Raw genomic sequence first — 27705 nt, 5'->3', positions numbered from 1 at the left:
AGTCGCAATTCCGCGAGAAAAGCAAACCCAGCATTTGGTACTCAACTCGCGGGAACATATCGATTTCTTCAGTTAATTATGTAAATTAGGTTCACACTTTTATAGAAGTGGCCTAACTTCAAACAATAAAGCGTACTTGCTCACTTTTTTTCAGGTTTTATTGCTAGGTAAAAAAAAAATTAACACAAAATCAAACATTCTACGAAAACTTTTCGGTTTATTACATTGAGAATAGCTTGTGTATATACATGATCAATATATGCAGACCATGATATATGAAAGCCGATAATAATATACATATGTATGTATGTATGGGTAATACATGACAAAGTATATACAGATGATTATGAATGAATAATATACTATAAGAAAAACACAGAGATTGGAAGAACTCGCGATGGAACCGGTTGTTTTCACGCTAAATGACTAGCATTAAAATATTCCATCTGTTGTACACGTTTACTTGCCTTCTGCGAAATATCAAAACATGCTTGGAAACACTAACAATGCCAATAGCTCATGACAGATGACTACTCCACTCTTTGCTCTATTCGGAACATTAGAGGGCTATACTTTACAAAAAAATCATGTAGCACTTTTGTAAATGCCAGCACAAAAATTCTTATACAATTTACACAAAGAAGGCCGCCATTTTATAAGTGAAATTGTCTTAAGTACTGCGTAAAACACCGCTCAAACAAGTAAATGAATACACACAGAAAACTTTTGGATGGAATATCACAAGTACTACTACAATTCAGTCCTGACAGTAATTTTTAAGCCCTTTGCTTTCTATATAATCCCGGTAATGCCAATGGGGGTTATCCCGTAACTTCGTACGCAAATTCTTTTTCAGTAAATGAAATTACTTCACGGCACTGTTGATTTAAAGCACACAATATCTGCGAGGAAAATTAGGGAACAGATCCTGTTCCACGTTTGGTATTTTGTGCGTCTTTGAGGAGATAAAACGTCTGGCAAGAGTTAATAATTCAATTTAATTTGTCACAGTCGAAAATCTCTGTTCGCACTAGCGATGGAAGATCCCAGGTTATGGGATGTGTGTCTAATACGTTTGCTGTGAAAGTCATATAGCGAAAACATCCCTATATACATGCTCTTGGAGAAAATCACTTTCTTGAAATGATTATAACACTGGTCAACAAGAAGCGATATCTCGTGTTTTACAAGATATGCAACAGAAAAATGTCCTCCGAAAATAGCACAGTTCCCAGAGGATAAGCTTAACAAGGAAGGCAGAATGCAAGGCAACGATTTTCAATTGGTTAAGAGAATAAAACATATATACATCTATATAGTAACAAGTAAACCTTGAAGGATGCGCATAGTAAATATTCAATGCACAGAGAATTATATTCAGCTGACTGGCTTCACATCATCACACTGCAAGCAAGGCACACCAAAGCTTTCTTGGCACCTTGACCAAAACACAATGTCTAAACTACAATTCATATTTAGCAGGTCACAGGTATATACCCTAAACTCATTCTGGATATTTAACTTTCCTTTTCATTTCCGATCAAATTTTAACGTATTTCTAACAGCAAAAACGGCCAGTGTATGAAACAAATACAGAAAACGACAAAAGGAGATTGCTAAAGCAGAAATATACCAACCAGAGATTGAGACTGCTTGCATAGACAGGTTCTATGGGCGGTTCTATGTAAGTAACATTGGCCCCAACAGAACACTTGGACTTGGATTTTTAACACTATTTAACAGTAAATACTTGGGTAATTCAGATACACAATTAACAATTTGTACATTCCACAATTCCACTATACATGCGTGAGCTTCTCGGAAACATTAATAGTCTTGGAGTACCTTACGTAAACAATTTAACAGTCCCGACAAAACAATGAAAGCTTTATTCTTCTTAATTTTAAGCCCTGCATATAGCACAGTAAAACACTGATTAGACTGTTCTATTCAAAACTGTTTACACATTACAAAACAGACTTTTAAGCTAGGCCTCGGGATATAAAATTACTTGTGTATGTTTGGTATGAAAATGGGCTTCAGGAAGAATTCAGCTAACATAAGTTTAATCCACATTTTCTGGTCATTACCACAACTGCAAGCATCCACATATTCCTTAGTACTCAGTTTAACCTTTCAAACAGTTTACACAGGTGAAATCAAAATTGAACAGATATTCTCGAAAGACAGGAAAGTTAGCTTGTTCACAACATGGAGGTATATATATGTCACATGTACCTCCATGTGTACATATGCCATATACACTTCCATGTTCACAGCAACAACCAGGCTTTAAGCCGTGATGACATTTGTTCAACATTTCTGACGCTGTTACATATTCTGGCCATGTAATATACATCTCAGACATTACACAAATTATTTCTCATCCTCAGTGAAGAAAAATAAAGTAAACCTGGAAAAATAACAGTGTGAATTCTACTGATAGAAAACAGTTTTACAGGAGTGCACAACACATAAATCAATAGTTATATCCCCCGTTCCACAAACCCACCCCCAAAAAAACACCTTACACACAATATTGTAAAACAGAACAGTCTGAATTGTGAACAGCCGCACTATGGGGGTTGATATTTCATTCCCAATAATAATACACAAGTATATAAATGTATTTGACCTAATCTCACAGAACAATTAAAATAGCTTTAAATTCTAGAATTCCACTAGGTATTATTTCAACAACAGGAAAGCCCACAGACACGTCAGCAATCTATTAAATCTCCACAGAGAGATTTTTTGCAATCCTTTAAAGGAAAAGATCTCTAAAAATCGAAGTAGACATCACTAAACAGACCACTTAAAACTATGCATAAATATAATCTCTTTTATTTTTTTAGATCTTTGTGAAAAGAGTTAGAGGCGTTGAAACATTTACATTTTAAGGTAGGTTTTATGGACCATACTATCCGAGTTTAGGAACTCTGATGTCACAGGAAGTTTTTTCAACTCTAATCACAACACTGTATGTTGGAATAACTCTTTTTACCCATGAGTAAAAGATTACTGAAATAATGTTCCAAAAAATTCCTTCCTTCTGTTGAACAACAACAAAAAAAAAACGTGATGTGACGTCAGAGTTCCTAGATACTGTCAGTATGGCTCATAAAGCACATCATAGTATTCAAATACTTGGATGCCTTTCAACACTCTTCCAAAATCTGAAAAAAGTCATGAAAGTATTTTACCCACAGTTTTCAGTTGTCTGTATGATGAACCTTACTTCATATTTTAGCTTTCTTTTACTTTAGTCAACAATAACAGCACATAGTGAGTGTAGATTTGGTAGTTACTTTCTTCTATAGTGGCAGTCCAGTTCATAGGTACAAGCTGAAGGTAATGTGCTCATGTACACAAACAGAATACAGATTATATATGGGAGGACCAGTTAGTTGAAGTTAATCTACAAAAAAGTACAGAAGTCACTGGTTATTTTAGCTTGCCATAAAACATTTCAGTTATCATTTTATGCACCATATTTAAATGCTCTTAACCTCTATGATTTTTTTTCACAAACTGTATATGAATGATTAAATGAGAAGTATGATACATAATAAAAAAAAAAAAAAAACACCACAATACTAATGACTTATTTACGTACAGACTTCACAGTTGGTCCCTAAACCACATCATTTATTACAATCAGAGACAAATACAAATACACTTATTACAAATAACATACACATACAAAGTATCAAAATATACAAATACACTAACATCTTGCCTTTGTCCGACTGTCTCTATGGGTCACAGATTACCTTCACACAAAGGTAACATTTATTTTAATCATGAAAACAATTGTGAAACCAGCTGTCTCAAAGTCTACTCACCAGATGCAGATATTCTAAAAGCCACTTTATAAAAGAAATATATAAAAATCAGTTGCATGAAAATATTAGGTCTTTAAGATTCCTTCGATTATTTTACTTCTCAATTTTATTTTCAGGCTTACCATCACACTAATTTTCTTTCTTCGTTTTCCATTGAATATTAAAATTCCTTTTCGCAATATAACCTAGATATCACAAAGAAAAGAAATAAAAATAAAAAAGTAGCCCCTATGCTATAGGATTCCAGTACATCTTTGGAACCTTTGAAAAATGTTTTTTTCTGAATAAAGAGCTCTACCCTACAGAATGAAGCATATGTGAATGTTTTCGTAGATATTTTACAACCCTTTTATTTAAATCTATAAAAAAAAAGTTCAGGCACAATTTTACAGTTTTCATTGCTGTATTAGACTGGGATTCCCTCAAAGAGGTGACATGCTTTGGATAAAAATGTCCACTTTAAATCTGTTGAAGAAAAGCCTTCAGTCCAAACTGATTTTGAATCGGCTCCCAGTGATAAACACTATCAGAAGCATAATTACATTAGTTTTGAGCAAATTAAAAGTGGACCATTGGAAGAAATTATTTTCCTGTAATTTCTGTCTATTAGCTAGCAGTTTTTGCCATATCCAATGTCAAAATCTGTTGTACCATCAAACATCTGGCAGCTCCTTGAACTCACTCAGCTTTATGCAGTTACTCAACAAACTGTGGGAAGGTTTAAACATAACCATATTAACTCTCAAAATGAACCTGAAGAGACCAGAATTTCATCCATTTAAAACCTGCATTATATAAAAAGGACATACATAACAGTATGGTTTTTCAGCTAGAGTAATCTTGCTACATGTTCTGAAATATATTCTCACCACCAGGAAGATTACTGGTACAAGTGCTAAACTGTAGCTTTCTTTTTTCTAACTCCTAAATACTGCATAAAATTACGTCATTAGGCAACATTTTTTAATGTATGTACTGTACTAGTCTTCCTCAACATACATGACTCATATTCCCAGCTGATGCACTGATTTATGTGGACAAACTGGAGCACTTGCTCAAGTGGAAAAAATGGATCTTTTCAACTTCTGTCTGCAGGTAATTCAGCATGTAAGATTTGTTACACTCACTCTACTTTTTCATATCAGCAGTAGTAGCTCATGACCATTATCAGCTGCACATGTAACTAGATACACGCGACCTGAATTCCTACTTTTTGAACCAAAAACGCTTCTGCGTTGTGCTATAAACAAAAGAACTGAAATCTGTACAGAATTCAAAGAAATCCCAGAATCTGTGTTTTTTATCACTAAGCTAATGCAATGCCCAACGTAACGCACATACAATAAGACACGTTATAACTGATGGACACCTCCATCTCGATGAACATTTTTGATAATGCTGACATTTAAAGTTAAAATAAATGATTACATTTGAAATATTTATACATATATTGAAGTACTCTAAACACATGACAACAATTAAACTCTGAGAAGGGGAAAATTTAAAAGGGAATCTAGAATTACATATATACACATAATAATGCAAGATCTGTAACACAAAGTCCATAGTTACATTACAACATCACAAACCAATGGTCACAATAAGGCACATGCAATATACAGTAAACCGTCACTATGCACAGTTACACTAAATAAAAACAAGCAAATTCAATTGACATCTTGTAGGATTGTAATGCAATGGGAAAGTTCTGAGAATGAACTCTTTTGTCACCAAAGGTGAAAAAGTCCCACTTCTCACCTGACTTGTCAAAAATATTAGGCAAACTTTGTTGAAATTAATTTACTGAAGACCTGTCTCACCATGTCCTTGAAGCACAAATGAGACTTTTTTCTTTCAGGGACTTCTCACGTTCACAAACGTTCTGTTCCTCAATTGTCTCCATTGCTGGCTTAATCTAAATAACTTTTTGTGAAACTTTTTTTTCAGATGACAATGTTGAAGTAAATGTACCCAAAAATAGTTGCCCAACATTTCGTACAGGTCACATGGTACAATAGAACATTTTTTTTTTTACCATTAGCAATAAAAAGAGTTTAAACTTAAAACTCCCTTATAGGCAATTTACTACCATGGATCTAAACTGAACCCACAGTAACAAAAGACCCTGAAGCTGTAATATGGTCTGTGTACATGTATTATTAACTTTTAACTTTTAATTATTGCCAATTGATCACATTAATCATCCACAATGTGGGAAATATCCTGATAAATAAACTTTTGGAATTCCATTTTAAAAGAGTGCACAACACATAAACCAGATATCATTGTTTCCACACAGCCTTACTTCTATATATGTCAGAAATTCAGAGAAATTCTTTCCTGCGAAAGCTTGCCTATGCTGGCACACTTCATTTTTGAAATCCATTCCTTAAAACAAAACATAAAACAACAGGAATTAACTACTTAAAAGAATAAAAATATGTTGGTCTAACAAGAATATATGTGTAGAGAGAAAAACACTGCTACTGATCTTGCAAAATAAAAGCCAAAATATTAAGCTGAAATGAATCTTTGCTTTTTGAGATTTCAGAAGATTTTGTATCATAATTTTCTACTGAAAACAACCACAGGAGAATCCATCCATGCACCTGATGATGTATTTCTCAAGCAGTTAGAAGCCAATGTATTTCGGTATAACTGAGTAAGGGGAGATAACTCACGGCATCTCCAATCCTAGCAGAAATTGTGGGCAGGTACATATCAGGCAGTTTGGGGATTTTGAATATCAGAAATCCCTACAACATTTAAATATAATTATAATGAAAGACAGAAAAAGCTTCAGACACTCATAAAAATAGAGAGCACTAAAATGAGGGAGGGAACATAGCAGTTATTATTACTGACACATCTCCTTTCATGTGGAAATGTAAGTATATTAAGTTGAGCTGTCATATCAGACTTGTCGCCTTGGTGAAGATCAAGGCGACAGCATGAGCCGAAATTCAGACTCAGTTCTGCTTCTCATACAGCAGTTTGGTCGCCTGAAACACAAAACATATAAAGAATCACAAATATGCTGAATCAGCACTTTAGGAGTCTCGTCAGTTCATCCAGATTTTGGGTGAGCGTAGCTTAGGTATTTAACAAACTAACAATAAAAAACATGGCAAAAAAATGAGTGTTTACTGTGAATGCTTGGTTGTACACGCATATTGCATAGGGGGATCTATTAGCTCAACTGCACCGTTAGCACATATTTTAGTCTGTAAGTAGCCCTCACATTATCTTGTCTATTAAAAGCGGGAACAACCTTGTGAGACAGTGACTGTTGAAATCTTTATAGGGGAAGAACTTGTTTTAGGGCTTCACAAAAAGTATAATTTTATAAGACAACACAGAATAATGCCTTCAGAATATGCCTGAATAAACACCTTGCAAACATGCGAGAAGGTTGGAGAATTACAGTAGATCAACCTGTAAATTGTATGTCAAGGAAGATTGAAACGTATTAAAGTTTGCAGGATTGGATTGGCATATAAATATACCACATCGTGATTTGAAGTAAAGTAGGACAGGAAAGTTAGAACAGCATCTCATCACTAATATTCCTAATAAGATTGGATAGCAGATACCATTTCATGAATTGCCTTTCTTGTAGGACTTGAATGTAAGTGCACCAACCTTTGAATTGTATGTCTAGTAAAATTGGTATGTAATACCTTGTTCACACAGGCAAAATTAAGTTTACATCTGAAAGTGGCTTTGGTTTTACACTGTACTCAAGAACATTTCACTTATACGACGGCAGTATGCATTATGGTAGGAGGAAACCAGCCAGCTCCCAGGGGAACCCAAGACCATTCACAGGTTGCTGGTAGATCTTCCCACATATGACCGGAAAGGAAGCCACCACAATATCTGTGTTGTGTGAACGGTAACTGGATTAAATGCCCCAGATAGGTGGAGGTCAGGATGATGTTGTAAGTACTAAACCAGCTTAAATGTGACCATGTGAAGGGACAAATACCCGAACTGGCTTAAAACCAGCTTGGCCTCGTTGTCGTGTGAACACACATATTTTTATAACTGGCTTCCACTTAAACCGGTTCAGAATATATCCAGATTAAATTTTGGCCGTGTGAATAGGGTATAAAGTGTACCATCCTGTGAACTGTATGTCTACTAGAACTGGAACAGAAGTGTACCATCCTGTGAACTGTATGTCTACTAGAACTGGAACATAAGTGTACCATCCTGTGAACTGTAGGTCCACTAGAACTGGAACATAAGTGTACCATCCTGTGAACTGTATGTCTACTAGAACTGGAACATAAGTGTACCATCCTGTGAACTGTATGTCTACTAGAACTGGAACATAAGTGTACCATCCTGTGAACTGTATGTCTACTAGAACTGGAACATAAGTGTACCATCCTGTGAACCGTATGTCTAGTTGGACTGGAATATAAACACACCATCTTGAAAATGGTACGTGCCTTAGTACTGAAATGTAAGTATACCATTATGTGAATGGTATGTCCAGTGGTACTGGAATGTAAGTACATGTATACCATTTTGTGAATGGTATATCTGTTGGACTGTAATGTAAGTATATCTTCCTTTGAATTGTAAGTCTAGCAGGACTATTGCAGAGATAAACCATCTTGTGACCAGTGTGTTTCATGCGACTCATCTATTACCTTCTGCATGGCGGACACCCAGAGCATGGCCTGCTTCCTGTTAGGCACCTGGGCTACCTGTAACTTGATCATCTCCTCCTCCCCAGTGTCCAGTCTGTACTTGATCGCTATCCCTGTCCCCATCATGTTACCTGTGGGTAGTAATAACCAGCAACATGTACATTTCATGATAGGCCATATAAGTGCCATACTTTAACACTTTAACTATAATGTTTGAACTATAATGTTTGCAGCCAATGGCAAATTTTCAGTCAAAGCAATTTGGGTGCATTTCATGATGCCCCTATTTTTTTATTTCAATGATATTCTTACAATTCACTGAGGGAACAGTTAATCGTTTAGATCTATAAAAATTTTATACGCACAAGCGTTTTATACAAAGATAAGGCCCTCCTTAAAAATAATTTTCGTTGGACATAACCTTAACCTATCAGTAAAAATATTGTCAGTCAATGGCAAATTCTCTATTTTCTTTTTATTCTCGCTAATTTGAAAAAAAAAACAGGAATATTTAATAGAAATTAACATTGTGTGAAAATAAAAACAAAAATTCTACCAGAAAGTTTACAATAGGAGAGTATTTTTGAGGATCAGTCGGGTTATGCTTAATGAACATACTTTTAATGATCATGATGATAGCCTACTACAACCAGAAGATCTAGGTACAGTACATTAATACAGGCCATACAGGTTGATTTGATTTCTTTTTCATGCCATACTCAAGAAAGCTTCCCTGACCAGTATATGATGGCAGTCATGTAAGACTGGGCTCGGAGAAGGTATACCTGTGCAGCTACCTGACATACCTCCTTATGTAAAAGCCTAGGCCAATCAGAGAGCTGAATTCGAACCAGCAATCTCATAGGTTAAGATGAAGCAGTCTAAATCACTCAGCTGGTGAGAGACCTTAGCAGATTAAGTTAAATGCAAAACAACATCAGAAATAAATTTATTCTTATATTCACATTCACAAGGTAGAGATTATTACATTATACATGTGCAGAAAGAAAAATGATATTCACAAAATAAAATATTTTGACAAGGAACATTACTACTGGTAGTAACACATGGACCCATGTGTTACTATTATTACCATTATTCTATGCATGTTACTTTATTTATTTATTTTTTTGATTGATGTTTTACCCCGTACTCAAGTATATTTCACTTATACAACGGCAGCCAGCATTATGGCAGGTGGAAACCGGGCAGAGCACGGGGGGAAACCCACGACCATCCACAGGTTGCTGATAGACCTTCCCACGTAGCCACGATGAGCAAGACTTGAACTCACAGAGACCACATTGGTGAGAGCCTCGTGGGACATTACACTGCGCTAGTGCGCCAACTCTATGCACGTTACAGAATTTCAGACTATATCCACCACCACCTTGAAATGCAGCTTTTTACTTACATAGGTATTTTCACAGCCCAAAGTTACCAACGAACATAGTCAAAAATGACTGCCACAATAGCTACATGTAATTTTCACTTTTATAGTAAAATTCTTGTAAGTTCATGCATTTAACCACAGATGATCATACGAAGCAGTGCACTAAAACAACAGCCAATCTCTAGGTCAATAACCAAATCAACACAAATGTCACAATGCACATGAATATACCAGAGAATAAATCATGGAGTTGCTACAGTACAGAATTACATGTGGAACTAAGACAAATGAGTGTGACACACACAGTCTAGATAACAGAAAACATACCTTCCTCCACTACAGTGGCGAGTAAGAGATAGCACAGGATTCACCATTGTAACAGATTGTAAACTGACATATTAACAACTGACGTCTTAACAAGCTTCTAATTGTTTTTTTCTCTTGCTTTATTCATTTTTTCATACTGGATTAAACCAGTACCAGGGGCTAATGACGGATTAATCATTATGGTACAACTGGTGAAAGTCACATCACCTAAAGGATACCTGAAAAGGATGTCTAAAACAAACATCATGTTTCTTTGCTACATGAAGGAAATTATGCCAGAAGTTTTTTTCAATTTTCATTTTTGAAGTATTTTTTTTACTTGTTAATTATTCCTCTATTTTTCGCATATTTTCCATCCATGACCAGATTTTTGTTCCTAAATTACATCAGTGTTGATCTTGCTTGGATTGCAGCGAACACCCCCAGAAGTGCCCCCGAGTCTGGTGATTCATGATCACTAAATGACGAACCCAAGCGTTTTTCACTCAGGTTTTCCGAGTTTAAGCAAACAACACACTCATTCATAGATATCCAGAAAAATACATTCAGAAATAGTTTCTTGTTTCCAGCTTTAGTTTTTCCAAAATAATGGGATAGTTTCAGGTGTCAGCGTCTTCAAATTTCCAACTGATGTGATATTTGGACAAGAATGGACAAGGAAAATGAAACGATTCAACTTAATTTACTTCCTCGAATGAGCGGATCGGAATGCTCTACGCTGCCACTGTAAAACTCCTCCATTAAACAGTCACAGATTCTTGGTTCACACTGTTAGGGTTGTATGCTGAATGACACATCTTCCATGGTTGATAAATTTACATTGGTCCCTGGTCACTTGCACTGCACATGATTTGTTATCAGCTGGCTGCTAGCCCACTATACATGTATATACAGTGTAAACAAGGTAATGTGCTCACACTCTGCACATGGCTTCAGCCTACCACCACCCACCACTCCATTCGATCTGTTGCCTCAGAGTTCTTTTTAACAATGATCAACGCTGACCTCACCAATGCAAGGAATTTAATTTCCAGACTGAGCGCTCTGAGGCCTCAAGAAAACTAAACTTTAAAACCAGTTTTACCCCCCAGAACGGTGAAATTTTTTTTTTGTACCATACTAAACAGCACATGAAGGAAAAAGACTAAAGTGTTTCATGTATCCTTTAAGCTATCATATCTACTATTATCCACTTTAATTACACTACATCAACATTTACTCACACCTGGCCCTTTGTCTTAATTAACCACATATCCTGTCAACCAGCTGGCATTTTCACAACACTACTGATCTATTCATCTAATACAGGTGAGGGTGAAGTTGATAATAATGTAATACATTTGTTGAAGGTAGGATAATAATATCCACTGACAAAAAGTCACAGCATCCTAAGTACTACCTAAAATTACGAAATTGTAATTCAGCTGAACTGTTAGAGCAAACAGTCAGTATGATAATTATGTACACACGGTCTTTTAATCAAAGCAAAGACCCCCCCCCCCCCCCTCCATTATCACCTTGTGTACACTGTCCACCTTTCTGTTTGACAAAAGAAATGTGAGTAAAGCACTCAATTATAAAAACCATTACTATCAAATTTACGCTCAACAATCTGACTTTTACACTGCACTCATAAACTACTGGCAAATTTGACAGTTGCAGTGTGAGTGAGCTTGCATTATTATCAACTTCACACTCAACAATCTGAACTTTACATTGCACTCATAAACCAATAAAGGTTTAACAATTGCAAAGTAAACCTGTTGGTGGTCATGAGTTTCCCCCGGGCTTTGTCTGGTTTCCACCCACTGTAATGCTGGCCTACGTCGTATTAGTGAAATTTTCTTCAGTATGGCATAAAACACCAATCAAATAAATAAATCAATTGCAAAGTGAGCAGAGCACAGATCACCATCAACTTCACATTCAACAATCTGAACTTTGCACTCATAAACTTATGGCACGTCTGACAATTGCAATGTGAGTAGAGCATGGAGTTTTATCAAATTCACACTCAACAATCTGAACTATGTTTACGTTGCTCTCATGAGCTTCTGGCAAGTTTGACAATAGCAATGTGAGCAGAAGACACATTATTATCAAATTCATACTCAACAATCTGAACTTTGTTTACGTTGCTCTCATGAGCTACTGGCCAGTTTGTCAACTACAATGTGAGTATAATACACATTATTATCAAATTCACACTCAACAATCTTAGCTTTGTTTACGCTGCTCTTATGAGCTACTGGCCAGTTTGACCATTGCAATGTGAGTAGAACACACATTATTATCAAATTCACACTCAACAATGTGAGCTTTTTCTACGTTGCTCTCATGAGCTACTGGCCAGTTTGACAATCGCAATGTGAGTAGAGCACACATTATTATCAAACTCACACTCAACAATCTGAACTTTGCTTATGTTGCTCTCATAAGCTGCTGGCAAGTTTGACAATTGCAATATGAGTACAGTAGTTATCAAATTCACACTGAACAAACTGAACACTGACCATTCTTTGTTCATACACTTACCTTGGGGATCTGTGCCAGAAGTTAAGATTTGAACCGACTCAATTTTGTCCAGGTAAATGTTTTCTCGTTTAGACATGTCCTCTTCAAAGAATATATATCTAGAAGTCAATGAAATAGAATGTATCAGAGAAATCTAGATCTTGTAGATGACACCTTTTCACAAGGGTTATTTAAGAGACCTAGTAGTTAGCATCACAACGACCTTCGCACAATACCATTTTTCCACAAATACACTGTCAGAGAAGTTGTCACAGAATAAATAATATGGGATATTATAATTGTATGGCTGTAAATGTAAATTGTGTCATCAGCACAAGAACAATGACACCTGAATAACCCTTTAGCATAATGAGCATCACTGCCTTATTCACAATGCATTGTGAGATTCAAAATGAAAAGAGGCAAACAGTAAACTACAGTGAAAAATGACTGGTGATTAAACTTCTTAACTTGAATATTATTAAATGTCAAACCAGAGAACACTTAACTTAATATACGCCTTATACAATATCCAGGTATGCTATATTGGCTGAATTTATTCATTGATACATGCACTTTTTTTCTGTTTAATACCATAGTCAAAAATTTTTCATGTTTTCAGCTTTATGAGTTGGCGAAACTGGAGTGCCCAAGCAGATAACCCACCAGCCTGTGTCAAGTTACATTGAGAATGAAAAAATACATTCTATCCCTCTACAAAGCAGTGACTGAACCCGTACTAGATTACATAAGGCTAGCGATTTTCAGCAAACATCATGTTATTGTAAGAACACCTGGATAGTCCACGTGTCACCTCACCTGTGGCTGGAAGACAGCTTACAGACTAAGGAAGGTCCATTGTCATCTATAGGTTCAGAGTCAGCCACCACAAACTGACCTCCTGAAGAACAAATAGCATTTAAGACAACCCTAAGAGGGGAAGAGACAAAAACAAAGTCCTATACAAACATACACCGAATCATTCTTTTATACACCTTTCATGAATGGAACCAAAAGTACTGTAAATTTTCAACCTTTTTAGCCACTAAAACTAAGACTGTTTTAGTGGAATTTATGCACACATTTATTATGAAAATGAAATTGATGCTAAAAATGATTTGCTTGTGTTATTAAAGACAACACTGTGTCAGTTACTTCTCTACACCCCAATGTTCTCTCTGAATGTTTCAAAATATTAGTTGCAGAGGCGATTGAAAAGGTTGAGGAATAGGGTATCTTAGCATTTGTTTTCCATGGTGGGTTTCAAGGACCATGCTGTATTATATTGTTACCATCCCCCACCCCCTACTGTTAAAACAAAACTCCAAAATAAACTTTGTTGTTAAGCCCTAAGCTTGCACAAGTACATACTACATTTCATCTAAAGTTTAGAATTTTTTCCCATGAACAATGTTGCTTGATTCTGATTGGTTTAACCATTTAGGGTCACTTAAGAGTTGTTGTTTTTTTCAAGTTTTATTTATTCTTATCAGAAAAGCTTAAGTGTTGGCACCAAAACTATCATCTTCAGGCCTTTACATGCTTCTGACTGCGCATTTTAATAGGTGAAATACAGTAACTGGTACTCTAATATGAAGCCAATCACTACTTACAACCATAATACAAAATGCCCTTTGCTTGCTCCACTTTTACACACTGACCTCATTTTATACATATACTATATGTACATGTATGATTACTTCATAACAGTTAACACTGCCCTCTAGACAGTTACATGCACAAGGTTTCACATGGTGAAGTTTGCTGACCTCATATTATCTGATACTGCTCATAGAGCTAGACTGTATACCTATGTGTTTTTTTTTTTTTTTTGGCTCCAGTCTATACATGTGTACATACATGTAGAGTACATTTCAAAGTGCCCAACCAGTTGCAATATAGTCCAAAAATCCCACCTTAGAATTTTGAATACATCTGACCCAATCTCAAAATCTAAACATGAAAGTCAACGTTCACCAATAGTTTGTACCTTTTATCACTGAATAATTTTCCAATAAAACAATAAACCAAAGTATCATCGCAAAAGCATTGCTAAAACTATTAAATTTGACAGGTCTGACAGGTCTGATACCTGGTCTACTGTAGCATTTTAACCTCCTGAACCAGAAAGGGTCCCACTTTGGCTCAAGAACATTACCAAACATGTACCTATTTCACTTCCCTGAATTTCACCTAGAGTTTAGCTTTTTTCAAGTAACACATTTTGCTTGATTCTGAATGCTTCATCTAATTTATAGGGCCACTTAAGTGTATGTTTGTTTGCTTTTTTTTTTGTTGTTCTTTTTTTTGTTGTTCTTTTTTTGTTTTTTTTTCTGAAGTTTGCTTAACGTCTTATTAGAAAAACTTCTAGGCTGGCATCAAGAATACAACATTAAGGTCTCTATATGCTTTTTACACGCAAATTTTAGGTAGGTACAGTAATTCAAAGTATAACAGCTGGACATGTCCTAATTATTTCATCTCAAAAAAAACATGACACCAATTTACTTTCATAAATGAATTATCAACAAAGAGCATTTTGATACTTGAACAATTTTTCACTTTAAAATGACTTTTTTTTTTAATTTATCTATTTATTTAATTTTGGTTTTTGATTGGTGCTTAGTGGCATACTTTTTACCTTACACAATGGTCAGGTTTATGGAGAGAGGAAACTACTGTACTCGGTGAAAACCGCTGCCCAATGGCACATACCTGACAAACCTGGTTATCTAAAACCACATTCAAACTAGCAAGCCATATCAAATTTGAAAGTATCAAACTGTTTTCTCACCTGTAATTAGCACTTTCAGATGTTTATCAAAAAACTCATTTTCCCGTTTTGTCACCTCTGCACAATTCCCACACACCCTAACTGGGTCCACAAAACACATGCGGGGCAAAGACATTTTCGTCTCACAGCAACTGTTACAGAAACACTGGCCACATCGTCGACAATGATGCTGTAAGAAACGATTGGATTTAGTATCATTCTTCACACAGAGAAACAATATGTACATGATCATCAATTAGGCAGATATCAGACTGAACCCCGGATACATTACTATATACTGAGTTACAAACCAAAAATAATATACAGAATAAAAAAGACAGAAGCAAAGCTCAGCCCAAGATACAATAAAACAAATGGCTTGAATGAAAATTCAGCTTGTATCTGGATTTCAGCTAAATTTGCTCTAATTGTGTTGCAAATAAATGAAATAGTCCAAAAATTTGAACTGGATCTACACCAAGTTTCAACGCAATGATGAATCATTGTGGAAAAAAGTACCAGAAAATGGTTTTGTGACAGACTGAAACATTGGGAAAATTTTAATGAAAAACCCAATTATCTGGGTAAAAGTATACCAAGGAGCTGTGATTTTTATGTGTAGTTTCACAGTTAACTGACGCTTAACCTAAGTGACATACCTTGAACAAACACTTGGGAATGCATAATTATGTTACCCTAATTTAACAACCTTTTTGCAAATGAAAGAGCAACTTTCTGTGCAATTAATTTTGCACATTTTCAGTTTGATTTTGGATGCAAAATTTTGCTTTGGTTGCATTGGCCAGTGTAACGGCTTCACAAAAAGTCTAATTTTATCAGCCAACACAGAACAGAGGCTTCAGAATATGCTTGAATAAACACCTTGCAAACATGCATTAGGTATAAGGATTACAGTAACCAAAATCAAACATATTAAACCTTACTCACATTGTTCATACAGTGAAAGAGGGGTTTGCATATCTGAAACTTTTCTAGGAAATCAGTCCACAATTAGGGCATTGGCTGAAAATTGGGAAATAGCCCAACAGGACTGGGAATATTGGCCCCTGGAGCAAAGATAGATTATGCACTGTGTGCTCGGGAGTATGTGCATGTAAGTTAGTTCATTATCTATCTAACCATCAAGTCACTGTGACATGAAGTACACTGTACCACTGTGTAATGTGAGAACTCATAGTGTAATTCATACAATTTGCATGTAACTCTAACCAGGGATGATGTGTAGGAGTAGAATGTAAAGAAAGACTTTAGTCTGGGTTAATTCAACATAAATATAACACTTAACACCTGACATCATTCAAATATGAAACTGGTGCTTTCTCACAAAATGTGTAAATTTCAATAACTATAAAACAACAAAGGCACCTAAGCCATCATTAACTGTTGCTGACTTCACTACAAGAGACCACAGGCATCCAGACAGTTCAATTCCCTGCCACAGTTTGCTAACAGTCAACGAGGTGAAAGATAACCTGCTAATGTTTAGGGAATTGGACAATGGGTGATTGTTCGATAACTATGTTAGGCTTGAACATAAGCATATTTTGCACAGGCTCAGCATATGAAAATTGAGAACAAAAGCCATGCACTGTTTTGGAATTATGTAAACCTTAAGCAGAGTCTTGTATTTACATCCACGTTTAGCAATATTTTTACCAGGCGCAAGTGGAAAGGCAAGTGTACAGCCTGTCTACACTCTTAACCTGTTTCCAGTACACTAATGTATTTCACCGGCATGCTCTTACCCGTCTCTTCATGAAGTCAAATTTTGTGTTGCAGTTTGGAGCCATGCAATGAGAACACTGAAACAGACAAAGGTCATTCATTAATTTTTTTTTTTTAAGCAGGCAACTGGTTTGCATATACAGCTGGATACAGGATTGCAAGTAAAATTACCTGAAAAGCAAAATCTTTGACTTTAATACATATTAATGTCAGAAACCAGCATTCTTCAACAATTATACATGACATGAAAGGTGAACAGCAATACTTTCAATCTTGTGTTTACTCTCTACATATCATATATCATATTATGGGATAGAACTGACAGAAGACAATGGCGCCATGTCCAGATAAATTACTAATCTACGTGCTGATGTTTGATGAATACATTGTGGATAATTCTAACAAAATATTGGTGTCTTGAGACCCCCTGGTACACGACAAAGCAAAGATGAAAAACTAACAGAGAAATGCCTTATTTCTAACATCAGTAAAACTTTGTTTCCTATGTTCCTATGTGTATAGTAGCGTTCAGCAGGCCCATTGTAGTCAGACAGAAGGAAGCTGAACTTGAAAGAATGGATACACAGAGAACCTTTGCAATGTGACTGCCAACTTATGTGTACATAGAACATAGACCTAGCTCTAGTCCAACTAGACTGACTATGTGTTACTTATGAACTCTGGAATTCATCACCTTTGTGACACTTATGAAAAATGTCAGTATTATCAAATGCAATGTCTTGTAGACAAACCAGCCTACAGCATAGTTCTGAATATCTCTAAGACACAAAATAAATTCCTGAAGTGCGAAACAGCAAACACAACTCCAAGAAAAGGAGTATAAGGATTCATCGCTCCGCGGAAGTGTAAGCAAAGATGGAAATATCCAGAGCTACCTACAACAGTGCACGGGACCAGAACCACTGACTAAAAACACGAGACTAATACAACAGACATTATCTTATAAGCCGTCATTAGAGAACGTTCAAGAAAAGCAGATCTTCTTCCCAGAACCAATGTCACCAGCATCCCTCTAGGTGGACAGAAGTATGATAAACAGGGTATGCAACTGGAACTAGTAAATGTAAATGGGTGGTCAACCTTCCTCACTGGGCTTTACATGTTGAACTTGACGTAACTATTTTGGATCGTGAAAATGGTACTTAAAGTCATCGCATCACTTCACTCACCGTATTGTCCGGGACCCACTCAGGCTCTTGAAGGAGAAAAGGGCTTGCGTTGTCGGCATTAGCAGCAATGATTCTCAAGCCACTTTTGGACCGAACTAACATTTTGTCAGTGGCCTCCATCTTGCGGAATCTCCACTCAGAGGAAAAACCACTGTGCGCAGATTGTAGATCGAAAGCGAGGCTGACATACTGGGAGCAGAAGATGGGACAGCTTGACAGGAGGGTGTTTGATGTGTGGTACTTTCTGTCTAAACTGTCGTCGCTATATACAGGATTTCTGGGAACAGACAGTTTTGATGCATTGTACGGTGTAATTCTGTACCTTCATAATTTCTTCTTTTTTTTTTTTGGCATTTCGCGGATGTAATGTTTTTAAGGCTAAACTCTCCTGAACTACAGACCTCCCCGTGGGGCCTGCATGTCTCCAGGATGAATACTACAAGCCCTGACATGGCAAGCCGAGGAAACGCAATTGATAGCTTATTGTTGTCTCAAACGCCATAACACACTGTAAGGGCAACTGCGTCAGGTTTTTAAATGGAGCGCGCTCTGACTTTGGTTTGGGGCCATCCGTGGCCGAACCTAATTTTGCAAACCAATAACGACAGAGCAATCTCGGACTGAATGTATATATACTATGCACATTGTACTGTTATCTTACATACTACAATTTCCGGTTATTATCAGCTGTACTTCTCTGAATATCGTCCAATGTAGCTTTGAGCATCCTGGTTCCTCGAAAGGACCAGCTAGGAGGTGATAAATAACATGGAAGTAAATGGGCAAGATACTGATTTTTGCCTTTCTTAAAGTTTAAAGAACTGCAGGACAATGAAACTATCCTATTTGAAGGTTAGGCACATTCTGATTACTTTTCCAGAAAAAGGTCTTGTCTAAAGGCTATATTTTTCATTATTCATGCTAAAATCTTATTCATTGCCTATCTCACCTGGTTAAATTTGGTTTGTTTTAACCTCCAGTAGTTTAGTCACGTGATTCTAAAGCGCATGTGGTAATATGATTGGCTCAGAGCAGCTATGACATCACTTCAAAACTATGAACATCTTCCCATGTTACCTTCACCTCGTCCTCTGCTTGTCACTGTTTCATACAATATATTTATTTATTTATTTATTTGATTGATGTTTAATGCCACACTCAAGAATATATCACTTGTATTCATGACGGTGGCCGGCATTATGGTGGGAGGACACCGGGCAGAGCCCAGCGGAAACCCACAACCATCCGCAGGTTGCTGAGTTTCATATGAGCAAACTGCACTGATGTCTGCAGCCTCAAATAATTTTAGCTCACTGTAATAGACGCCTAACTCATAGAGCTCTCACTTTGTTCAAGGTGAACAGGAGCTTGTTTCATAGTCAAAGCCTTGTTCAAATCTAAAATTCCAATCTTATATAAATAGAATATTCGAATATAGGTAATCAAACTTAGTTAAAATTGTACCAGTAGTACCACAGCACAGAAAAAGGGGTCAAAATTTCATTTGTGTAAATTTGAAAGTTTAATTTGGATAAAGCTGCATTCACATGGAGTGAATGTTGATTCGACTCATCTATATTGATTAGTCACATGAAAATAGGACGTGCTGTTTCATGCAATTTGTAGAGTTCAACAAATCACATCTCCAGAACACAGCTTTATTCCATGTTGGGACTGTGTAAATGCTCCTTTAATATGTTAGGCTAAAATCTTTTTGCAACCAATGAAATATTGGGCCCAGATCCTCTGTTTATTCTAGATTATATACTTTAGAAATATATATATATATATTTTTTAATTTTATGAGATGTTTTTGTTATGTTAGTACATCTAAAGTTCATCTGTTTTTGTTTGAATTTGTATGTTGTGATACGAAAACTATCTGGTCTAAACAGGTCCTCGCCACGATGGCTGAACATGTATGGCTGAAATATTGACAAGTGATAAGATAAGTGGTGTTAACCGAGTCATAGACATTCATTCATTCATTATAAAGACTACCCTACTCACTATCGTAGTCTGATCTGAAATATACTGTGATGTATGATTGATTTGGTAGGTACTGATAATAGGGGAGTTACGAGTTGGAACTCTTTTGTCGTGAAAGGTAAAAGCAGTCGCACTGTGCCATGTGACTTGTAAAAATGTTAGGCAGCCTTTCTTGCCCAAGAATTTACTGACCACCTCTCTCAGTTCTTTTCATAAGGAACTTCATAAGTTCACACAGGTTCAGACTAATTTTCTCCATCATTCGTCTACTCTAAATTACTTTTTATGACACATGTTATAGTGAATGTCATCAAAAATAGTGTGACAGGTTTTTTTTTTGTTTTGTTTTTTTGACAGTTCACATGATGCAGTTGGTCTTTTTTCTACCTTCATCGATAAAAGAGTACAAAGTTGAAACATCCCTATTGTAATGAAATAAATGATAGTGGTAGAAGTCATTTAAATGTAGTAACCACTTGTGTTAACAGGGTTTATACTCCCAATCCAATCGTGCATTAAATCCAAAAATAAATTATTCACATTTTTCTTTGTAGCTGGAAGATTTAGACCATTACATGGAAGTCCCTGAACAGATCATCTCTATGAAAAGAAAATGAAGGAACCAGTCAGAAGAGTCTTTCTTGTAACATGCCTTCTTGTTCTTTGCCACGAAACAGCAGCGGAGAGATTAGGTGATTTATTTTATTCTATGGGAATTTTCATCAGAAGATTTTTAAATTTCCTTGGAATGGCTTAAAAAATTATCTTTGGCTTATCCAAATCATTTCAGAAAATAACAGTTTGCCTTGATCGAAGGTCTTCAACAATTTTATGCCTCTTTATCTCTGAAACTCGCCAGTAGCCATTTTCAAATGTACAGCTGTACATGTACCACCTAAGCACAGCTTACTCTTAAAACGTGCCATTTACATGGAAGAATTGACTCAAGGGAGGTAATTCAGTGTAGCCCCATTCTTGTAATGGCATTTCAAGTCCTATAAAAATAGAAATGGAAATTTAAAATATTAGATCAGTGTTCTGTGTAGTATGTGATGAGAAAATTATCAAAATCTAGTTGGCTGGCTAGTTTTGAAGCTTTTATTTTGGCTTAAGGTATTCCTTTTATTTCAATAATAAATCTGCTTCAAGACTGACTGGGATCTTTCATCTTGAATGCACTGTGTGCATATTAATTACTGTAAATTACAAAATTCAAGACTTAGTGTATTGTGTAGTAGAATCAATGTTGAAGTAAATGTTAAGGGTGGTATCGCTATAAGGAGTGCATACATGTATGTTGAGCTGATGTTTTACATCCACTGGTACATATAAAGTACTGATTTGGATCACAAACAGTTTGCTTTATTAAATTAATGTACAGTCATGAGCATACCCTTGAGAAAAAACAAGCACAAATGCACAATAGTTGCAACATCCTGCAAATGGTCGATTTTGCCATGCACTCTCTCCCAGTGAAAGCCTTAACCGAAAAACAGACATACAAATAGTCCAAGAGTGCTCTGATGTTAGGTTTAGCAAAAATTTTGTTCGGGCAAGGATGGATCCCAATTCAACGTCAGACCACGTTCCATTTAAAAAACTGATGCAGTCACTTGCCCTTGTCAGTACAACAGGTTAATTGGTTGAATGCCTGAAGAAATAAGCGATCAACGTTGTGCTTTCGATAAATCGATAGACGAAAAGATAAGGGACATAAGTGTCTGCAAACTTCAGGTCATGGAGACGTATTTTTAATGGGTAATTCTTGTCTTAAACTGCCAGATCTCGCTGTGAGTTCAAGTCCAGCTCATGCTGACTTCCTCTCCGGTCGTACGCAGGAAGGTCTGCAGCAACCTGCGGATGGCTGTGGGTTTCACCCGGGCTCTGCCCGGTTTTTGCCCACCATAAGGTTGGCCGCCTTCATATAAGTGAAATATTCTTGAGTACGGCGTAAAACACCAATCAGATAAAAAAATAAATAAATCAAACTGCCAGATCAGGTTTTTAAGGGAACGCAGTTTGACATTGGTTTAGGTCCAGTCCTTGACCAAAGAAAATTTTGCCAAACCTGTCGTCAGAGCATACACATACAAATTTACGCTTAGATTTGCTCATCACAGCTAAATGTAGTTGCGTCTCATTGTCAGGTTGGGCTTATGCGGAAGCTGACACTCAGTCGTGGCCGGATGCGAGATCAGGGGCAGCCAGCTGGGCAGACCAACAGGGGGGCTTCTGGCTGTTCGGAGGATCTGGATTAGGCGTAGGGGATAATCCAATTCCCTTGAATGACTTGTGGTATTTCAGTCAGATAGAAGAGCGCTGGAATATGTTGCAGCCTAGAGGAGTTATTCCCCCTGGTCGTTACATGGCCTCAGCCTGCGGGGTGTCAGACCTAATGTTTGTGGTGTCAGGAGGCCTGGGTATTGATGGTTATGGATTTGACGACACCTGGGTGTACAGTATAACAAACAACACCTGGTTACCACTGAAGAATCAGACTCGCCCCTCAGCCCGTGGTGAAGGAGCTACATGGTGCACAGACAGATATATGTATGTGTTTGGGGGGATACACTTGGGTCAGCTACAGTCCGACCACTGGCAGTTTTCATTAGAAGCTCTCACCTGGACACCAGTGACCACACCAGGTGAGGAGGCCAACCAGACTGACCACAACTCTGAGTCACCTTCAGAAAGAAACGCCGCTATGACCTGGGTGTTCAAAGACTCGTTATACATGTTTGGTGGTAATATCAGCCAGTCAGAAGAACTTGTTTATTCCTCTTGCCTGTGGAGCTACAGCATGAGGAGCAGAAAGTGGCAGTTACTACATGGATTGGATAACAACCAGTTACCTGTGTATTACAATTGCAGCTACGTGAATTGTACCCCTGGTGGACGTACAGGTAGTGCCACCTGGGTTGACCCTCGTGGATATCTGTGGCTGTTTGGTGGGGAACGACTGATGTGGAGTCGGATGTCAAAGTTGTCAGCGGTTTTCGTTGGAGATACCTGGGTGTATGATACCACTAAAAATCGCTGGTTTTGGATTGCCGGTAAAAATTCTGAGGAGAAGGCCAGAAGTGTAGCTGCTCCCGAGGTTTCCGGCTTTCATTTCACCCCAGGAGCGAGGTATGGTAGTACAGCTTGGCACTCAGGGAACAGGTTCTATCTCTTTGCTGGGGTCATTCATTCCAGCATGAGTGCGTTGTTCATGAATGACCTGTGGTATTTTCAGGTATTTGGAGATCAGCATTTTACACTGGGCAATGTAATGCTGATCCTGATTGTCGCAGTTCTTCTGGTAAGTGTACTCATAATAGTGGCTCTCCTGGCCAGAAGAAAAGGGACAGATAACTTTTCACAGTCCACAAAATACTCCCTTCTCATGGAGACTACATCCTTTGATGCTTCATGTAATTAGCGAGAAATGTGTACCGTCTTTGACTGTTAGACCCATGGTTTTAAGTAGCTTCTAAGCGTGCGCCTCGAAGTCGGGAGGCTGAAGTTCAAACCCAGGCTCATACCAAAGGCTGTAAAAAATGGTACTTGCTGCTGCCTCGCTTGGCGCTCAGCACTGAGAGGTTAGAGCAAGGAAACATGACTTGGTTGGGTGTCATGTCTGGTGTCTTCGGCAGGATACTTCAGTGGAGGCAGCACTTGGGCAGCTTAAACTCGCTGCCACAGGAAGACACAATATAAGTAGATGCATGTGATGACTGGTCATCGTCATAAGACTGAAAAAGTTTTAAGTACGACATTAAACCCCTAGCATACATACATACATGTGTTTCTATATATACATGTGTTTCTGATGATGATTAAAGTTACACCCATGTTTCAGGATTTTGTGTATCTTCCAATAGCACCTATGTTGAGGTAGCAGCATAATATTACATATCTCACATATATGATGGTTTTTATTATGCAAAGTTTTATCATACCCTAATTGCTGTATGGATTATAAATTGCCTGTTAAGGTTGATATCCTCAGGTGTAAAACTACATGCTGTTAATGACCTGTTAATGTTAATGACCATGAACTTATGGAACGGGTTTATCAGGATGGTGATAGTATTTACCTTGATTCCACCAGACATGTCTTTGAATCCAGCTAACACATGCGTGTTAATTGCCAATTGTTTGAATAATGTATAAGTATAAAGTGTAATTATCCCTACCTTTTTTGGTATTGGGCTGTATGTCCATTTTTGAACAAAATTAAGGCTGTTTATGTTCAGTGATAGGCTTTGACAGCTATTATTTTGAGGGCACAGACCAACAGGGAATATGTATGGTTTTTACATGAATGATGCTTCCTATCCATAATGTTGCCTTTTCAGTCTATTCACTTTTTATTTGTACAATGTGTGTATTGCCCATTATGTGAAGCGATATATTTCAATTATACCTCATTGGTTATGTCATCATATCCGCCCATTTTATCTGTCAAAACAAAGGAACAGTGTATATTGAGTTAGCTAATGTACAGTGATAAGATTTTTTATGTTAGGGATTTGTTGATGGAAATACGAACTGTTGATCAAAAAATAATTATATGTATGTAGAAAATTTGGTCCAGATTTTCCATCAATATCTTTGTTCAATTATATTTGATTATCTATCATTATCAATGTTCATTTACATTTGATTTTCATTGTTCAGTTATATTTGATTGTCTATCGGTATGTTTGTGTAGTTATATCTTATTATCTATCAATATCTTTGCTCACTTTACCTTTTTTTTTCTCTATCTTTATCAGTTTCTCTGTTCCATTTGTCTAAGATGTGTTTAGATTTGATATATTTCATATATATTGGTTAACTTTAATAGATTTGACAGTTTATAAGCATTTCATTATGTACTTGCAGTAAATTACAAGCATTTCTTTGATTGAATGGTATTCTCTTCCTTAGCATGTTTTTAATTGCAATTTTAATGGTTCTGATACTATCAAAAATTGTATAATTTTATAATTTTACTACCATATATTTTACAAATAACTTTGATATTTTTTGCTGTGGATTTCTTGTTATTAATTGCTGCCATTCTGTTACACATATAGTCATTGGCTATAAATAAAATAGTTGCAAACATTTGAAAGCAGTATTTGTGTATTTAGATATTAATTATCCATCTTCTGCTTTTCCTTTGGAAAACTCTGCTTGGGGAGCAATGTGTAAGACAATGCATCGTTGTAAAAGCTGTAGACCCAGGTTTCAAACCTGAATCGCTTTAGGCAAAGGCAAAGAAAACATTAAGTATATGTCAGATGAAAGCCCATTAAAAACTGCCCACAAAAATAGTTGGATTTATTTGTCACGTCACATGAGAGTTTTCCCACTTAGCACACATACATCGCTTGGAAAAAATGTGTCTGTGACGTCACTGATACACTGGCTCACTACAGACCAGTGTTGATTCTGATGTTTTAAAACCATTCTACTCGGTTGGAAAAGTTAAGCAAAAATAAATGGAACTATTTTCATGGACAGTGCTTAATGGTCTTTCACCTGATATAGAGTTCATTTTAGTGTATTCTTAGCCTTTAACGCTCACTGGCAAATCACTGCAGGACTGGGCTGGTGTCAGTATACTGGTACTGGGATGTCGTATCAGGTGTCCGTGGCATAATGTTACTACGAGGCAGCTCCATATCAGCATCCACATAGAGACTTGGTCAAGTTTGGCTTACACGTAAGAATTGACTCAACTTTTTTGGAGCCGGTCCCAGCCGCTGTGAATATATCAACTGGAGTACTTCACCACTTGAATTGTGTGGTTGTTCAGAATACATACACAGGTTCTTTGGACCTGACACAACTGTCCAGTTGTTTTCCGAGACATCTATGACCAAAATAAAATTGAAAGTTACTTTAATTCCTTACCTCTCCTTGCGTAAGAGACTTGTATCTTGAGCAACCACATCTTCAATGTTAGCTGCTACGCACTTTAATTGTCTTATATCATATACCAATTGAAGAGATGCTGCTTGTCTTCCATTTGTTAAATCACACTGTGAAGAGGTGTGGGTTCAAACCTTGCCTTAGGCTTGTGATTTGTGGACTCCCTTGCTTTCACTGCTTGTGGGACCATGATGATAATGACTGGTTGACGATGCTCATGTGGCCTTGTTTCACAGTCTAACCTTTGCTGAAGACCATCAGTCTACTGGTCACCAACATGTTGCATATTTGTAGGTCACGTGTGGATAAGTTTGTCAGTAACTTGCCAATGGTGGGAGGTTTCCCTGGGCACGGGTTTTCTCCACCTATATAACTGACCACCATCAAGTAAATGAAAATTATGTAAGTTATATCATAAATGTACATGATAGGGTTCACGTAAGAAGAAAAACTGCGATTTACCAGGCTTCCTCAGCTAGTTTACATACCATATTTCTTCTAATTTTTGGTACATCTGGTCTACTCATTTTAGTCAATACATATGCAATTGTAGCAGAAATATTGCGTTTCTTTTTTCTCAGATGGTTAGACCATCAAATGAACAGCATACTCATAGCTTTACTTTTCCAAACGGCTGGGAAAGAAATGTAATATTCCACTTACAACACAACTAACATCTGGCCCAAAAATTAGAAGAATTATTGTACATGAACAATCCCATACGTGTATGACCGTTTGACAACTTGGATTATTTCCCTTGGACCGTGAAAATGTAAACGTATCGCCTCCATAAACGGTTTAGGGTTTTTACGAAATAACATATATATCGTGACTAGCTCCCCATATTTCTCATGTACATAGTAATTAAAATCATCAATTGACATTAAGTTATGAGACAATCATTTAAGATAATCTAGGACGCTGTTTTAGTATAAAACAAACAGCGTAATTAAAAGTATTTTTAGGCACAGTTTGTTCGGTTTTCTCCGAAGACGGTTATTCTAGTTTTGAATGATATTTGCGTTTATTTTAAGAAACTAGTTTTACAAGATTTACAATATTCAGTTATCATTGACAAAGAATGAATGTGTTAATTTTAACAGAAAGTCTGTTGTCTGAGCGATGCAAGAGTGTATTCTACTATTGCAGCAGATTGTTCTGTTAAATATAACACACATATTCTATTAATCCAACATAGGTTATGTTAGGCTAACAGAATATTGTTCTATAATAACAGAATGCATTCTAGCATCACTAAATTAACAGACTATTTTTTTTTTTTTTTGACTGAAGGTTAGCGTGTCCCAACCCTTCTTCTCTCTTTTCATTGATGGATCCTTGTAATTACTATAAAGACTTACAG

At 36.7% G+C, this 27705-nt stretch overlaps 2 protein-coding genes across 4 annotated transcripts; one reads left to right on the top strand and one right to left on the bottom strand.

The window, feature by feature from the left end:
* Positions 1-175: 175 nt before the first annotated feature.
* Positions 176-18576, bottom strand: LOC135466816 (zinc finger FYVE domain-containing protein 21-like). Of its 2 annotated transcripts, none has more exons than XM_064744519.1 (7): positions 18450-18576; positions 17280-17336; positions 15535-15703; positions 13560-13641; positions 12762-12859; positions 8507-8637; positions 176-6847 (listed from the first exon to the last, which is right to left on the bottom strand). In XM_064744519.1, exons 1-7 carry the CDS (start codon positions 18567-18569, stop codon positions 6815-6817), a joined length of 690 nt encoding a protein of 229 aa, XP_064600589.1. In that variant the 5' UTR covers positions 18570-18576; the 3' UTR covers positions 176-6814. The 2 variants fall into 2 exon arrangements, with proteins under 2 accessions (XP_064600589.1, XP_064600590.1); XM_064744520.1 differs by lacking the exon at positions 18450-18576 and adding an exon at positions 18156-18258 and having other exon boundaries at positions 177-6847.
* A 70-nt stretch (positions 18577-18646) lies between these two features.
* Positions 18647-25168, top strand: LOC135468403 (kelch domain-containing protein 4-like). 2 transcript variants are annotated; one of them, XM_064746648.1, is made up of 3 exons: positions 18647-18752; positions 20993-21130; positions 22586-25168. In XM_064746648.1, the coding sequence occupies exons 2-3, from the start codon at positions 21052-21054 to the stop codon at positions 23857-23859; spliced, it is 1353 nt and encodes a 450-aa protein (XP_064602718.1). In that variant the 5' UTR covers positions 18647-18752; positions 20993-21051; the 3' UTR covers positions 23860-25168. The 2 variants fall into 2 exon arrangements, with proteins under 2 accessions (XP_064602718.1, XP_064602719.1); XM_064746649.1 differs by having other exon boundaries at positions 18706-18752; positions 20345-21130.
* Positions 25169-27705: the final 2537 nt, after the last annotated feature.

The sequence above is a fragment of the Liolophura sinensis genome, chromosome 6 (genome assembly GCF_032854445.1).
Source record: "Liolophura sinensis isolate JHLJ2023 chromosome 6, CUHK_Ljap_v2, whole genome shotgun sequence".
NCBI lineage: Eukaryota > Metazoa > Mollusca > Polyplacophora > Chitonida > Chitonidae > Liolophura > Liolophura sinensis.
The sequence above is the reverse complement of the archived record's forward strand: the minus strand, read 5'-3'. Positions and strand labels throughout refer to the sequence as shown.

Bases quoted from the DNA above. Each gene is read 5' to 3' on its own strand.
- LOC135466816 (XM_064744519.1), bottom strand. From the start codon at position 18,569: ATGGAGGCCACTGACAAAATGTTAGTTCGGTCCAAAAGTGGCTTGAGA. The intron at 13,642-15,534 runs GTGAGAAAACAG...TTTGTTCTTCAG, and splicing joins TCTGAAAGTGCTAATTACAG to GAGGTCAGTTTGTGGTGGCT. The intron at 8,638-12,761 runs GTAAGTGTATGA...TACTACCCACAG, and splicing joins TTCTGGCACAGATCCCCAAG to GTAACATGATGGGGACAGGG.
- LOC135468403 (XM_064746648.1), top strand. From the start codon at position 21,052: ATGAAGGAACCAGTCAGAAGAGTCTTTCTTGTAACATGCCTTCTTGTT. The intron at 21,131-22,585 runs GTGATTTATTTT...TCTCATTGTCAG, and splicing joins AACAGCAGCGGAGAGATTAG to GTTGGGCTTATGCGGAAGCT.